A 12,580-nucleotide genomic window follows, 5' to 3' on the forward strand; every position below is an offset into this window, starting at 1 on the left:
TTCCAACTGTACTCGTCAGAGGTGACATAGCAAACTCCCTTACAAAATCTTTCATCAAAGTGTTACCACCATGTACCTGCATTGGTAAGAGTTCACAACATAAACCCCCTTTCCTACTGCGCTTATTCAAGGCCAGACTGGCCGTACCGGGCATCAGGCGTTTCCCCGGGAGGCTGGAAGGATGGAGGCCGCTTTGGTTACTGGGGACTGGTTTTGTAGCCGTGCAGCAGTTTTAAAAGCACTGTAGACTTCCTTGTATATCCAACAGTCTTCAGACAACAATAAAAGTACTACAGTAACTCAGGGCATTGGTGTACCTGCTGGAGGTAGATTGCAGTTTTGTCTAGTGAGAATTCTGGCTCATCTAAGGTAACGGAGAGGGTTAATATGCCTGCTGCAAAGAATGTGTACTATGCAGATCACAGAACATTTTATGTGCATAGCTCAGTGGCATACTGCTTTTGTCACAGAGATCCTTTTTTTCCTGTGCACTTCATAAATTACAATCATAATCTAGCACAGTGAGCTATGAACTGTCATCGAAGAGCTGCCTGCAAACTGCATGGTACAGGTTAGACAGGTATGTTTTTTCCCCAGTCTTATTGTTCTAATTTTGCCAAAATGGGTTTGTTTGGGTAGAAATAAATTATTAGCAAAGTCAACCCTAACCACTGGGTTATGCTCTGAATCCTGAGCCCCCAGACCAAGCACTCTTAAAACATACCTACCAGTATGGAGGACGTGAATCATACACCTTATAGCCCCCTTTGTCAACATTTTCTACACGCTGATTTACACATGTAGGATTAATTTTCTCTGTATGTGTATGAGATGTAAAATACTTCATCACCCTACGCTGGTAGGAGGCGTGATAAAACAAATAAAATACATGTGAGAGAGGTGCTATAGAGAGATATGGAGCACTCTTGATTGGTGATTGTGAGGGAATCATTGAAAAAAACCCAATAAAGATTGCTCCATCCTGGTTCACTGCAAGGTCATCATGTATTATGCCTTAAAAACAAATACAACTGAATATATCATGAGAAACGTGTTGCAGAATGCACTGTTTTTGTCATTTTATTTCCCAAGTTTTCTGTCTGGAGGAGAGAGCCCCCCAAGCCCTATTGTAGTGGTCAGGCTTGCTCGCCACATACCCTTTGAGGGCTGGTCTGACAACATTTGCCAAGGCTGCTTCAGGGTCCCAGTCCGGCCCAGCACTTATCACACGGTTCACACTTTAAGGCCCCCTGGTATTGTACATATCAGAGTTGTCAACATGAAGACCCTTCCTACTGCACTTGTGGGAGGTCACAATGTAAAGCATCTTCTTATTCTGCCCGTCAAAGTTCATAAAGTAAAGCCCCTGCTTCTGTACTTGTCAGAGTTCACAATGAGAACTGCATTTGTCAGACAGTTTACAATGTAAAGCCCCTCGCTGCTGAATTTGTCAAGGGTTTAAACATGCAAAGCCTCTTACAGCCCTACTGAACTCGAGGTCTGCGGTAACGTTGCCTCCGTCAGTTATGATCAAGAGAACTACCTCACCGGCAGGTTAACAACTGCAACCCAATCTAATCCCTGTGGAGACGAGTAACAAAGGGATGGACCTAAAGTCCTCTTTCTACATACCGATATGTTTTTTTATTATTACATCATCTCTGCCAGACAGCTAGAGCTCTCTAGAGCTAAACATGGTAAGCGGCTTCAAGTAACACCTTCCTTTGGATTTTCAGATGTATGGAGCTTGGATTATGTAAAAGGATGTGATGTGGCGGCATACTAATCCACCCACCACCTGTTCACGTGGTAATTCTCCTGTGTGCTCCAGAAAGCAGGATCTGTTAGCACCCCATTGTTGTATCAGGGCTTCCTCAAATCACTCTGGCCAAACTACAGGTTTCCCGCCCTATTCATTTCTGTCAAATAATGAAACAAGAAAGGATCACACCTGTAGCCAACCCTCAGCATTCTGTATGTGTCTGTAACAGGGTTACGTGGTCAAATCTGCTTTAATATTTATGTAAATACAGGTCTTCCGGGGTCAGGGCTTGGACCCGTTCCAACTCCCTAAATAAAAATAAATAAATAAAAACACTACTTAGTCTGAAATTCTATCGTCAGCCAAGATGAACAGAACTTGCCAGATCTCTCACCATGCTCATGAAGCACCACCGTCATGAGAGCCAGTGCCTCTGTGCTCCAGTCTACAACACTTGTAAGATGTTCTTTTGTTCCTAATGTTTCACAGTACTGCATTTCGGTCACTTTTGACCAGTCAAGTAGACCAGCATTGCCATTGCTGTTGATACCGAAAATTCTCTCCGCTGGACCACAGCTTAGGTTGAACCACCACTTCGCACCAGCACAAAGAAATAACCACTCCCTTTCCTTTTTATAATGTCTGTTAGCGAAGGAGCACCAGTGAAGTCTTCGCAATGTATGAGAAAACGAAAGATTGGAGCCGAGGCTTTCCTGAGCAGTGCAAAAACAATAAATATATTTTTTTAGGAAACTGAAAGTAAACCTTTTTTCAAAATATTTAGTGTTTAAAGTGCAAAGGAACAGAAGTCTCAGGAACAGCCTGTAATTGAGGTCTGCACCTTCTCCCACTAACAAAGGTGAGTCAACTTGTTATTTCCAGAAGTAGAGACTTGTGGAAGAATTAGAAATGAGGCCTCCAGTTGGCAGCGGTTTGCACCATGTCCAATAAGGGACCCTTACCACAGTCAGGTTATCGGAGTCATACAGTTTAGATAACACCTGCTCACCCACTTGGTAGCTTGGCACGAGCAGTCTGGCTTATCTCAGACGCAATGTGTAAAGTATTTGTATACACACACAGTAACAGTGAAAACACCACAAAAGTACTCCGCACCAGTTTAGAAAAAAAGGCAATATTTTTCTGAGTAAAACTAGACCAATAAGACAGACAAAAAAAAAAAAAACACATACACAAGCAACGATATGAATTTTCAAAGGTTAAATCTTAGTAAAGCGCTCAGAAACACAATAGCTCCAACTGGCACTATCACTGTGTCTTGACTGAGTCATTTCCAACAGTCCGACGGCACTCGCAAAGGAGTGCAGGCCAGTCACGGAGTCACACGGAGCCCAGGTACAGTACCTTGGAAAACAAGGAAACAAAGACGCTGCATGGAGTCAGGGAGGTGATGCGTCATTTGAGCCGATGCAGCACCGGTTCTTTACTGCTACTGGGGAGATCAGGGGTCTGATCCTTGCTGCTAGTGAGGGGATGTGAGATGTCGGTTCCTTACGGTTGCAGGGGAGGTGATGCAGCATTGGTGGTGTGGCATCGGTCCCTTACAATCCGGCAGGGTTGATGAATCCAGCAGGTCAAGATGAGAGGCGTTGACTTTCCTCTGTCGCGATCACACCATGGGGCCAGAAGTACTGTGGCAGTGTAGGAGCTGGAGGTCACGGACGTCGGTGACACGACACTCGGGACTCAGTCTGTGGCGGGACTTTGGAGCTGCTGCAGCAGTGTCAGGCCTGCAGTGTCGGTCGCCGTCGTTGCACTCAGCGGGAACCACAGCTCCGGTGCAGGCAACGGCGCGGAGTTAGGCAGCGGCACCGGTTCCGAAGTAGCTCTGGAGTCAATGTGCTTGTTTCTTCTTGGCTACACCAGAACTCACTCCCAAGGACCCAGTAACTGGATTTAGTACCACTAGGCAAGTCAGGACTCTCAGCAAGATAACCCAGGTGCTGTCAGATTAAATCTTTGATGTCCCTGAGACTTCTTAACGGGAGGCAAGCTCAGCCCAAGCCCTTTGAGAACCTTTGGAAGCAGGATGTAGAAAGCAAAGTCCAGTCCTTTCACTCCTAGGACAGAGGCAGCAGGCTGGTACAGCAAAGCAGCAGGCAGAGTGGCAGTCCCGCCTACAGCATCAAGCTCTTCTTCCTGACAGAATGTCCTCAGTCCAGAAGGATTCTAACTTTGTGGGGGTCAGACGTCCAGTACCTAAACCCTTTTCTGTCTTTGAAGGAGGCATACGTCAAATAAAAGTCTTTGTAGTGCAGAAGACCCTGCCTTTCCTACCATGGCCCCAGACACAGTCTAGTGAGTTGGATAATACTTTTTGTAAAGGCAGGCACAGCCCTATTCAGGTGGAAGTGTTCGGCTCCTCCCACCACTCTAGCTCGAGAAGACCCATCAGGATATGCAGGGCACACCTCAGCTCTCTTTGTGTGACTCTCTATAGTGAGTTCAAAAACAGCTCAACTTTCATCCTGACCCAGAAGTGTATTCCACAAACAGGCAAAGGCACAGAATGGTTAAGCAAGAAAATGCCCACTTTATAAAAGTGGAATTTTCAAACCTACAATTTAAAAACCAACTTAATCAAAAGATGTATTTTTAAACTGTGAGTTTAGAGACCCCAAACTCCAAATCTCTATCAACTCTCAAAAGGAAATTACACTTAAAAGCTATTTCAAGGCAATACCCATGTTACCCTATGGGGGAGCTAGGCCTTGTAATAAGGAAAAACAAATTTAGCTGTATTTCACTGTCAGGACATGTAAAACACACCAGTACATATCCTGCCTTTTAAATACAGTGCAACCTGCCCATGGGACTGCCTTGGGCCTACCTTCGGGGTGACGTACATGTAGTAAAAGGAAAGGTTTGGGTCTGGCAAGTGGGTACACTTGCCAGGTCGAAATGGCAGTTTAAAACTGCGCACACAGAAACTGCAGGTCGGAGATGTGTTTACAGGGCTACTTATGGGGGTGGCACAATCAGTCCTGCAGTCCCACTAGTAGCATTTGACTTACAGGCCCTGGGCACACATGGTGCACTATTCTAGGGACTTACTATTAAATCAAATATGCCAATCATGGATGAACCAATCACAAATACCATTTAAACCGAGAGCACATGTACTTTAGCACTGTAAGCTATGGTAAAGTGCCCAGAGTCCTAAAGCCAGCAAAAACTAAATTCAGCACAGGATCAAAAACAGGAGGTCAAAAGCCAAGACAGGGGAAACCACGGCAAGGGCTGATAGGTGTAACAAGAAGTGATTTCAACAAAAAACAGCCAACACCTCTGTTAAAATAATGTCAAGGCTGATGACCTTCAATCTATATTCCATCTAATTATCTTATCGTCTTCAGTAGAAATTGACAGATAAAGTCACAATAGGTGAAAAATGGCCCATAAAATACTACAAAGGCAAAAAACACATGAAACTGAACACAATCGAAATATCATTCTGACCATACAGTACATCAAAATATGTGTTTTCCCATCAGATTCACATACGTTTGTGTATGATATGTTGCTTGTTTACCTAGTTCCACACAAGAACATAAAGGTACACAAACTCAAGGGGGAGAGAAATGGATAACATTAACCATGAGACAGTAAAAGGAAGAAAAGTCTGTAAAACAGTTGTGTAGGTGGAGCGGGCTTCCACAAAATTCTAATAGCACATTTAACAGTGAGTTTTGACTTGCCGGTCTTCCTTGACTGACCAACACGAATTACAAGGAGAAGGCTGGAGGTGTGTGAGAAGAAATAATAGGGTGTAAGGGTGGAGTCAGGAATGACAAGTTTGAAACAGGGTCAGCAAGATATGAAGAAAGAACATACAGACCCTCTCAGAGACCGGAGGCTGCCTCCTCCCCACCGCTATGCCGAGAGTCAGATCACTTATAAAGACTCTTGTACAATAGATACATTTACCTGTGGGCCAACCACTGAGAGGCAGGTTGAGGGAGGTGTGCTGTGATTCACCTAATTAAAAAAAAAGAAGTTAAGCTTCTGGGAAGATCGAAGCATCACCTTTGAAGAGCCGCGCACAACAGGGGCTTAGGCTTGATCGTAACATTTACTTCACCTTGAGTAGCATGGAGTAGGCTGTCGAGCTCAATACTTTCCCCGAGGTGGTCTAGCTGGCTAGTTCAGGGAGGCCCATGTCCTGTTAGCCCAGTCATGGCTGCAGTGAGCATTCGTGATGCATTTAGGATACTACGACAGTGCAAAACATTCCCCATTTGGACCAAGATTTCTGGAGGAACGCTAGGAGGCATTTCTTTCGGATTGTGGCCTTGTGGGCAGCAGGCAGCTTTCAAACGAAGGGTACTTTGTTTTGCAGCCCACTGCCATACTGTGCAGAACAGTTGCAGGAATGTTGTCATGTCCAGCAGACAAATGTCTGTTTAAAAAACATTAAGAGCCAATGGCAGAGTTTAGCCTATCCACCTTTCAATATGACAGATCTCTTGTGCTCTAGGTTTTTAACTTGCAGAATTAATAAGCCACGCAACATAATTACCTTGTGCAATGTGGGAAGTTCATCTCTGGCCTTGTGGTACTCCACCACACACTCCAGGCAGTAGCTGAGGTCATCGTTGGCAGACAGGAAGTCCTCACGAGATAAGCTGTTGGTCGCATACTGCTTCAGGAACTCGCTGGTGGAGAAGCCACTAGGTGTGCACCAGCGACATGTGCTCATATTTCTGTAAAAACAAAGAAAAGGTTCAAGGAAACAAAAAGTCATAGGAGTCTGAAATATAAACCGGTCACTTAGTGCTATATTTTGGAGCAAAATGAATCTTCAGGTCAATTTTAGACAGAAGGGGTAGTTTCACTCAAAAAACCATGGATAATACAAGTGCCGTGAAGAACAGCTGCTCATGATCTGGTTGCTCGCATTGTTTGTGCGTTATAATTTCACCGCAAACACTGGCATAATTGCACAACGAGGTGTAATTTCTGGAATTTTGCAGAGCAAGTGTACACTGGCCTAATTTAAATTTCCACCCAAGCCTAATCTTGTTGGGTGAAATGTGTACTTTTAACTGCACAAGGACCACAGTTCTTAAGCAGTACTCTAGTGTGCTTTGGTAATGGCATTCTGTTGGCGACACCTTAGCTTGAGTCAACAGTGCACCGACTGCTAGGGCTGTTGGGTCCATCGAACCTCAATTTGGCACACTTATGAGACTGTCCCCAAAAATGAGGTGATCCAACTCCGGCTCCCCATTACAAAATGTTGTCTAGGCTTTACAGGGGTTAAGTTAATTACGTCATTTTTCAAAGACAAAATGAGGTGAAACTCTAAACAAGAGTCCCATGTTAGCTATAAATAAAGGGTACTGTTGTCTCCTAAAAGTCATTCTTGCTCAGACTAAAGATGCAGGATGCTGGCCCATGGCCTGGTGATCCCTACCTGTTCTTCGACGTTGCTATAAGGATAGGCAGTTGTTGAGAAGCTCCAACCAGGGAGGTGAGAGGGAGGACAAGGAGAGGAACAGGATTTGGAGGAGGAGAAGGAAAAGGAGGGATAAGAGATTGGAAAGTGGAAAAGAACAGGGCGAGTGTAGGACAGAGTTAAAGTGGGGTCAAAGAGGAAAATGAAAGGACACTAAAATGATGAGCAGCTCAAGAGAGTAAGAACAATGTTGTAGCAAGAGCTAAGGGCAGAAAAGCATAAGGACTACAAGGACAGATGTTGGATACCAGAAGATGATCATGGGAGAACGAGGATATGCACAAGGGTAGAAACAAAAGAGCAGCGAGGAACAGAGGAGCTGAAAATGCGGTGGGAAGAGTGCAGGGACTGGCAAAAAGAGGAAAATCAGTACTAGAGACAGAGCAATGTAGGGAAGTGGAAAGAGAACCGAGTGAGGAGAAAGACAGAAGGGCGCACAAGACAAGGAGAATGAGAGAACAGAAAGAGTTGGGTATCAGCATAAGAATTTGTGCTGCAGGCGCTTGGGCGCCAACAGCTCTGCAGTTCACAAGAACCAAGTCACCCTATAACATCTTTAAAGGGAAGTCCCAGTTGCCACCCACTACAGCACTGCAGCCAATGATCCAGTCCACCCTCCCCAAAACAATTCCTTACAAATGGATGCACAACCCCAGACTTCTGAATCCTCTGTCAGACGACATTAGTCACCGAATCATAAAGCAGCTGTTGGACAGGACAGAGATATGTATTTACCCTGTAGTTTAAGGCACTTCCTCAAACTGCTGTTGAGCAAGCCACCCACTGAGATGCTGCCAGGCTACATTGTTAGTGCTCTGGTATGGTTAGTACTTTAGTTTATAGGAGATCTGCAGCCGCGCAAATGCTGACGTAAGCACCGGGTATCTTATGGATGACAAGGGCATCTCGACTTTTAAAAGAAAGCAGAGAGAAGAAGTTTAAGAAATGGTCAAAAAATAACTTATACTTTCGCTTCTCGCCCGGTATACTTGCCAGCGAAGATGTGAAAAACATTGTGGCAAATATTTTTAAGTGCAGAACCTTGGGGGACCGTTGTATGTCTAAGTTATGGGGGCATCTTTCTTCTGTAAAATGGAGACGTCCTGCCCAGTGCTGCCTCCCTGAGCCTGGCACTCAAACTGGCAAAAACCTTTTGGGGGCAGTATTAGCATTACCAGGAGTCCCTCAATTTCCATCCCCGGAGTGGTAACGAGGAAATGAAAAAGAGGGACAACCCCAAAAGTAACAGCATGTGTACTGAGTGACTAACGAGCTACCAGTCCAGAACTGCATGCATCTGAGGCCAGGGCATCCAAACATTCATCATCTCGAGCCAGGCAAGGGAGCCACACCTCCCTGAACTAACTATACAAGGTCTACTGGTGCACACACTGCTAATGAGAGATAACTGGCCCAAAGGGGATGGGCCCTCTATGAGATTGGTAGAACACCTCGGTCTGTTTCACAAGAATGGAACCATGTGCAGTCCGTGTTATTTCTGAAAAACTACTGATGCTAAAAGAACGTCATTACAAACCCGTTCGAGTTTGTTTTACGTGCATTTCACATAACAAGATCAGTGTGCCAAGCTTAAACTGCTATGCACTGCTGCATGACGAAGAACAGCGGAAGTAAGAAAATGTGACGTGGCTGGTCATTGCCAACCTCGAGGCCTACTCTTCTAATGCTAATGCACATGCCCCGCAGTCTATCGGACAGAAGATCGGAGAACGATGCTTGAAAGGAGTTACCCATGCAAACAAAGCCATTTAAGGTACCCTGTCTCCCGCCAAGACAATAGCTTCAGGAGGTCAGGATGCCCTGGTCACACACCGCCTCAGTTACTAACCCAAGCACAGCTAACCTTATGACCAGTCTGTTGCCATCCTCAAGGAGCATTACTGGTGCTCGAAAGGGACTCGGAGGCTAGCTATCTCAGAATGTCCTATTTCCACAATGAGGTCCTTCCTAACTATTTCTAGGTCGATTCAAAACACAAAAAGCTCTGGATGAACAGAAGCAAGGTTCAAGAAATACACCAAGCAGGACAAAAAAGTACACCTACTGCTCAGTCAATGACCTGTGTGCTCAAAGCGAACTGCAAACGGGTGATAAGGAAAGACTACTTATTTATGAATAAACCAATTCAGACATGAGCATAAACATCCGCCTTCCATCGTTCAATTGCTTTGCACGTTTAAAATGGAGAAAAAAAAAAAAAGATGATGGTAAATTGTTTATGGCCAAAAAAGGTGCACTCTTCTAGGGTATTTGGCATGTGAGATGTGGAAGTATCAGTTAATCATCAAATTCTCAATTATCAGACACACTTCTTAGGACTAAAACTTGTTGTTTAAAAACAATTTTTAAACAAGATCAGCAAAAGCCAAGGTTTTGGAAACACGTCAACGCATGCAAAGTTAGCGCATTAAAACGAGAAAGAGCAAGACAGCCAGCAACACTGGGCAGCGAGGGCTAATATTGTAAAGTACCTCTGCCTCCAGAGGGACAAGAAGCATGCACCCTGACAGCCAATAGCATCAGATGAAAGATGAATACTCCACTGGAATCAGCCAAGATGTGTTGTCAACAAGGCCTCAAGCCAGTGGCTGACTGAGACTGACTCAAGAAAGCCAATGGCTGAAAGGAGCAGACCCAAAGACCACTCTATGTATATTGTAAGCAACAAGTCAGTAGGACATGCGCACTGTCAAAATCCAGATCTACCGAACCCACCAATCCCAACCTCACAGCCTACAACCTCTGGCGCTAGATCGGCGACTGCGCCAACACTCTCGCCCTACTCAATAAACCCTCCAACAGAGGTGCCAACAAGGGAGCCAGCTGGTTCACCTCGGACCTTCGAGCCTCCAAGCAAACCTGCTGGAAACTGGAGAGAAAGTGGCTCCTTGAACAGACACCGGACAACCATGCTGCCTTCAAGAACGCCATCCGCAATCACCATCACCTAATCAGATCTGCCAAGAAAAACTCCTTCAATGACCCCCGGAACAACAACGCACACAACAGCAAGGAGCTCTTCAACATCGTGAATTAACTCTCCAACCCCAGCTCCAGCACAAACGACATCCCACCTTCACAAGACCTGTGCAACTCCCTCGCCGCCTTCTTCCACCACAAGATCACAGACATCCATGACAGCTTCAACAGCCAGACCACCCCGCCAATCACCGACTCCTCAGACTCTTCCCACCCACCTTCAACTACGACCCCCTGCTCGTCTGGGCCAACGTAAACGAAGATGACACAATCAAAACCATGAGCACCATCCACTCTGGATCTCCGTCAGACCCATGCCCACACCACATCTTTAACAAAGCAAGCGCCACTATCGCACCCCACCTCCGCAAAGTCGTCAACATCTCCTTCGAGACTGCAACCTACCCCGAGAGCTGGAAGCATGCTGAGATCAAACCCCTACTCAAGAAACCCATGGCGGACCCGAGAGACCTCAAGAACTTCCGCCCCATCTCCCTGCTCCCAATTCCCGGCCAAGGTCACCGAGAAGATTGTCAACAGACAACTGACCCACTATCTCGAAGAAAACAACATCCTGGACCCATCCCAGTCAGGGTTCCGCAGCAACCACAGTACCGAAACTGCCCTCATCGCCGCCACCGATGACATCAGGGCCCTGCTTGACAACGGCGAAACCACGGCCCTCATCCTTCTGGACCTCTCGGCCGCCTTCGACACCGTCTGCCACCGCATCCTACGCACATGCCTCCACAACGCAGGGATCTGGGACAAAGCTCTGGAGTGGACCACCTCCTTCCTCTCCAGCAGAACCCAGAGCGCCCGCCTCCCCCCTTTCCGCTCCGAAGCCTCCAAGATCATCTGTGGCGTTCCCCAAGGTTCGTCCCTCAGCCCTACACTATCCAACATCTACATTGCCTTGCTCGCCCAGCTACACAACCTCAACATCATCTCCTATGCCGACGACACCCAACTGATCCTCTCCATCACCAAGGACCCCCTCACCGCCAAATCCAAATTCCACGAAGGAATGAAGGCCGTCGCCGAATGGATGAGGAACAGCAAACTGAAGTTGAACTCAGATAAGACGAAGGTCCTCATCCTTGGCACCAACCCCTCAGCCTGGGACAACTCCTGGTGGCCGACCGCTCTGGGAGCAGCCCCAACACCCACCAACCACACACGCAACCTGGGCGTCGTTCTCAACTCCACACTCTCCATGACCAAGCAAGTCAGAGCTGTCTCCTCATCCTGCTTCAACACCCTCCGCATGCTCCGCAAGATCTACAGATGGATCCCCACAGATACAAGAAGAATAGTCACCCAAACCTTCGTCAGCAGCAAACTTGACTATGGAAACGCCCCGGACAAACTCCTCGAACGACTGCAACGCATACAAAACACCTCCGCACGCCTGATCCTCGATGCCCACCGCCACAGCCACATCACTCCCCATCTGAGAGACCTACACTGTCTCCCCGTCAACAAAAGGATAACTTTCAAGCTCCTCACTCACACACACACACACACACACACACACACACACACACACACAGCGCTCCACAACACCGGCCCAGCGTACCTCAACAGACGACTCACCTTCTACACCCCGTCCTGCCAACTCCGCTCAGCCGACCTCACCCTCACCACCATCCCCTGCATCCGAAGAGCGACTACCGGAAGCAGATCCTTCTCCCACCTCGCCGCCAAGACCTGGAACACCCTTCCCTTACCCCTACGACAGACCAAAGACCTGCTGACTTTCAGGAAGCGGTTCAAAACCTGGCTATTTGAGCAGTAGCAGCACCCCCCTTCTCCTCAGCGCCTTGAGACCCTCACGGGCGGTAGTGCGCTCTACAAATACACTGATTGATTGACTGATTGATTTTCACTACAATAATTCTTCCACATGTACAGTGGTTCATTGACATGTTTTATTCGACCACTACAGTGCCTTTAGAGTCCAAGGGCGATTAACTGTGTACCTCAAAATAAAATGAGCTCAGTAAAGTTAGGCCTACACAATGATGCCAGCTCTACAGGACCCCCTGGGCTCGAGTGCATGTAAGGAAATCTTTATGGTAAATATGGGCTGTTCTGTATGGACTCTCGGGAATAAAATCCCACTGAACTGACTAGTATTCATTTTGCCAGTTTTGATGACGCAGCAGCTAAGTCAAACAGTTAGGTTTTATAATTGAAGCTTGGCCCGCCATAACAGTAAATACAGCTGGCACACTGAGAACAAACAAATATCCTGGCCCGTGACTATAACAGTTTCATCGATAAATTTGACTTTGATTCCTGTTTCATTCAATCGCTTAGTAAAAAAATGCTTGTAA

General features: G+C 46.5%; 1 protein-coding gene across 4 annotated transcripts in view; it reads right to left on the reverse strand.

Annotated features, from left to right (window-relative positions):
• Window positions 1–12,580, reverse strand: part of SETX (senataxin) — a 419,011-nt gene that overhangs the window by 348,096 nt on the left and 58,335 nt on the right. For 2 of the 4 annotated variants that reach the window (XM_069237104.1, XM_069237105.1), the window contains exons 2-3: window positions 6,303–6,486; window positions 5,711–5,761 (exon numbers count right to left, since the gene is read on the reverse strand). In XM_069237104.1, the coding sequence (XP_069093205.1) occupies window positions 5,711–5,761; window positions 6,303–6,482 (231 nt within the window). In that variant the 5' untranslated portion in view covers window positions 6,483–6,486. The remainder of the gene's footprint in view (window positions 1–5,710; window positions 5,762–6,302; window positions 6,487–12,580) is intronic. The other 2 variants (XM_069237106.1, XM_069237107.1) reach the window with 1 other exon arrangement.

Source organism: Pleurodeles waltl, chromosome 6 (genome assembly GCF_031143425.1).
Source record: "Pleurodeles waltl isolate 20211129_DDA chromosome 6, aPleWal1.hap1.20221129, whole genome shotgun sequence".
Lineage (NCBI taxonomy): Eukaryota > Metazoa > Chordata > Amphibia > Caudata > Salamandridae > Pleurodeles > Pleurodeles waltl.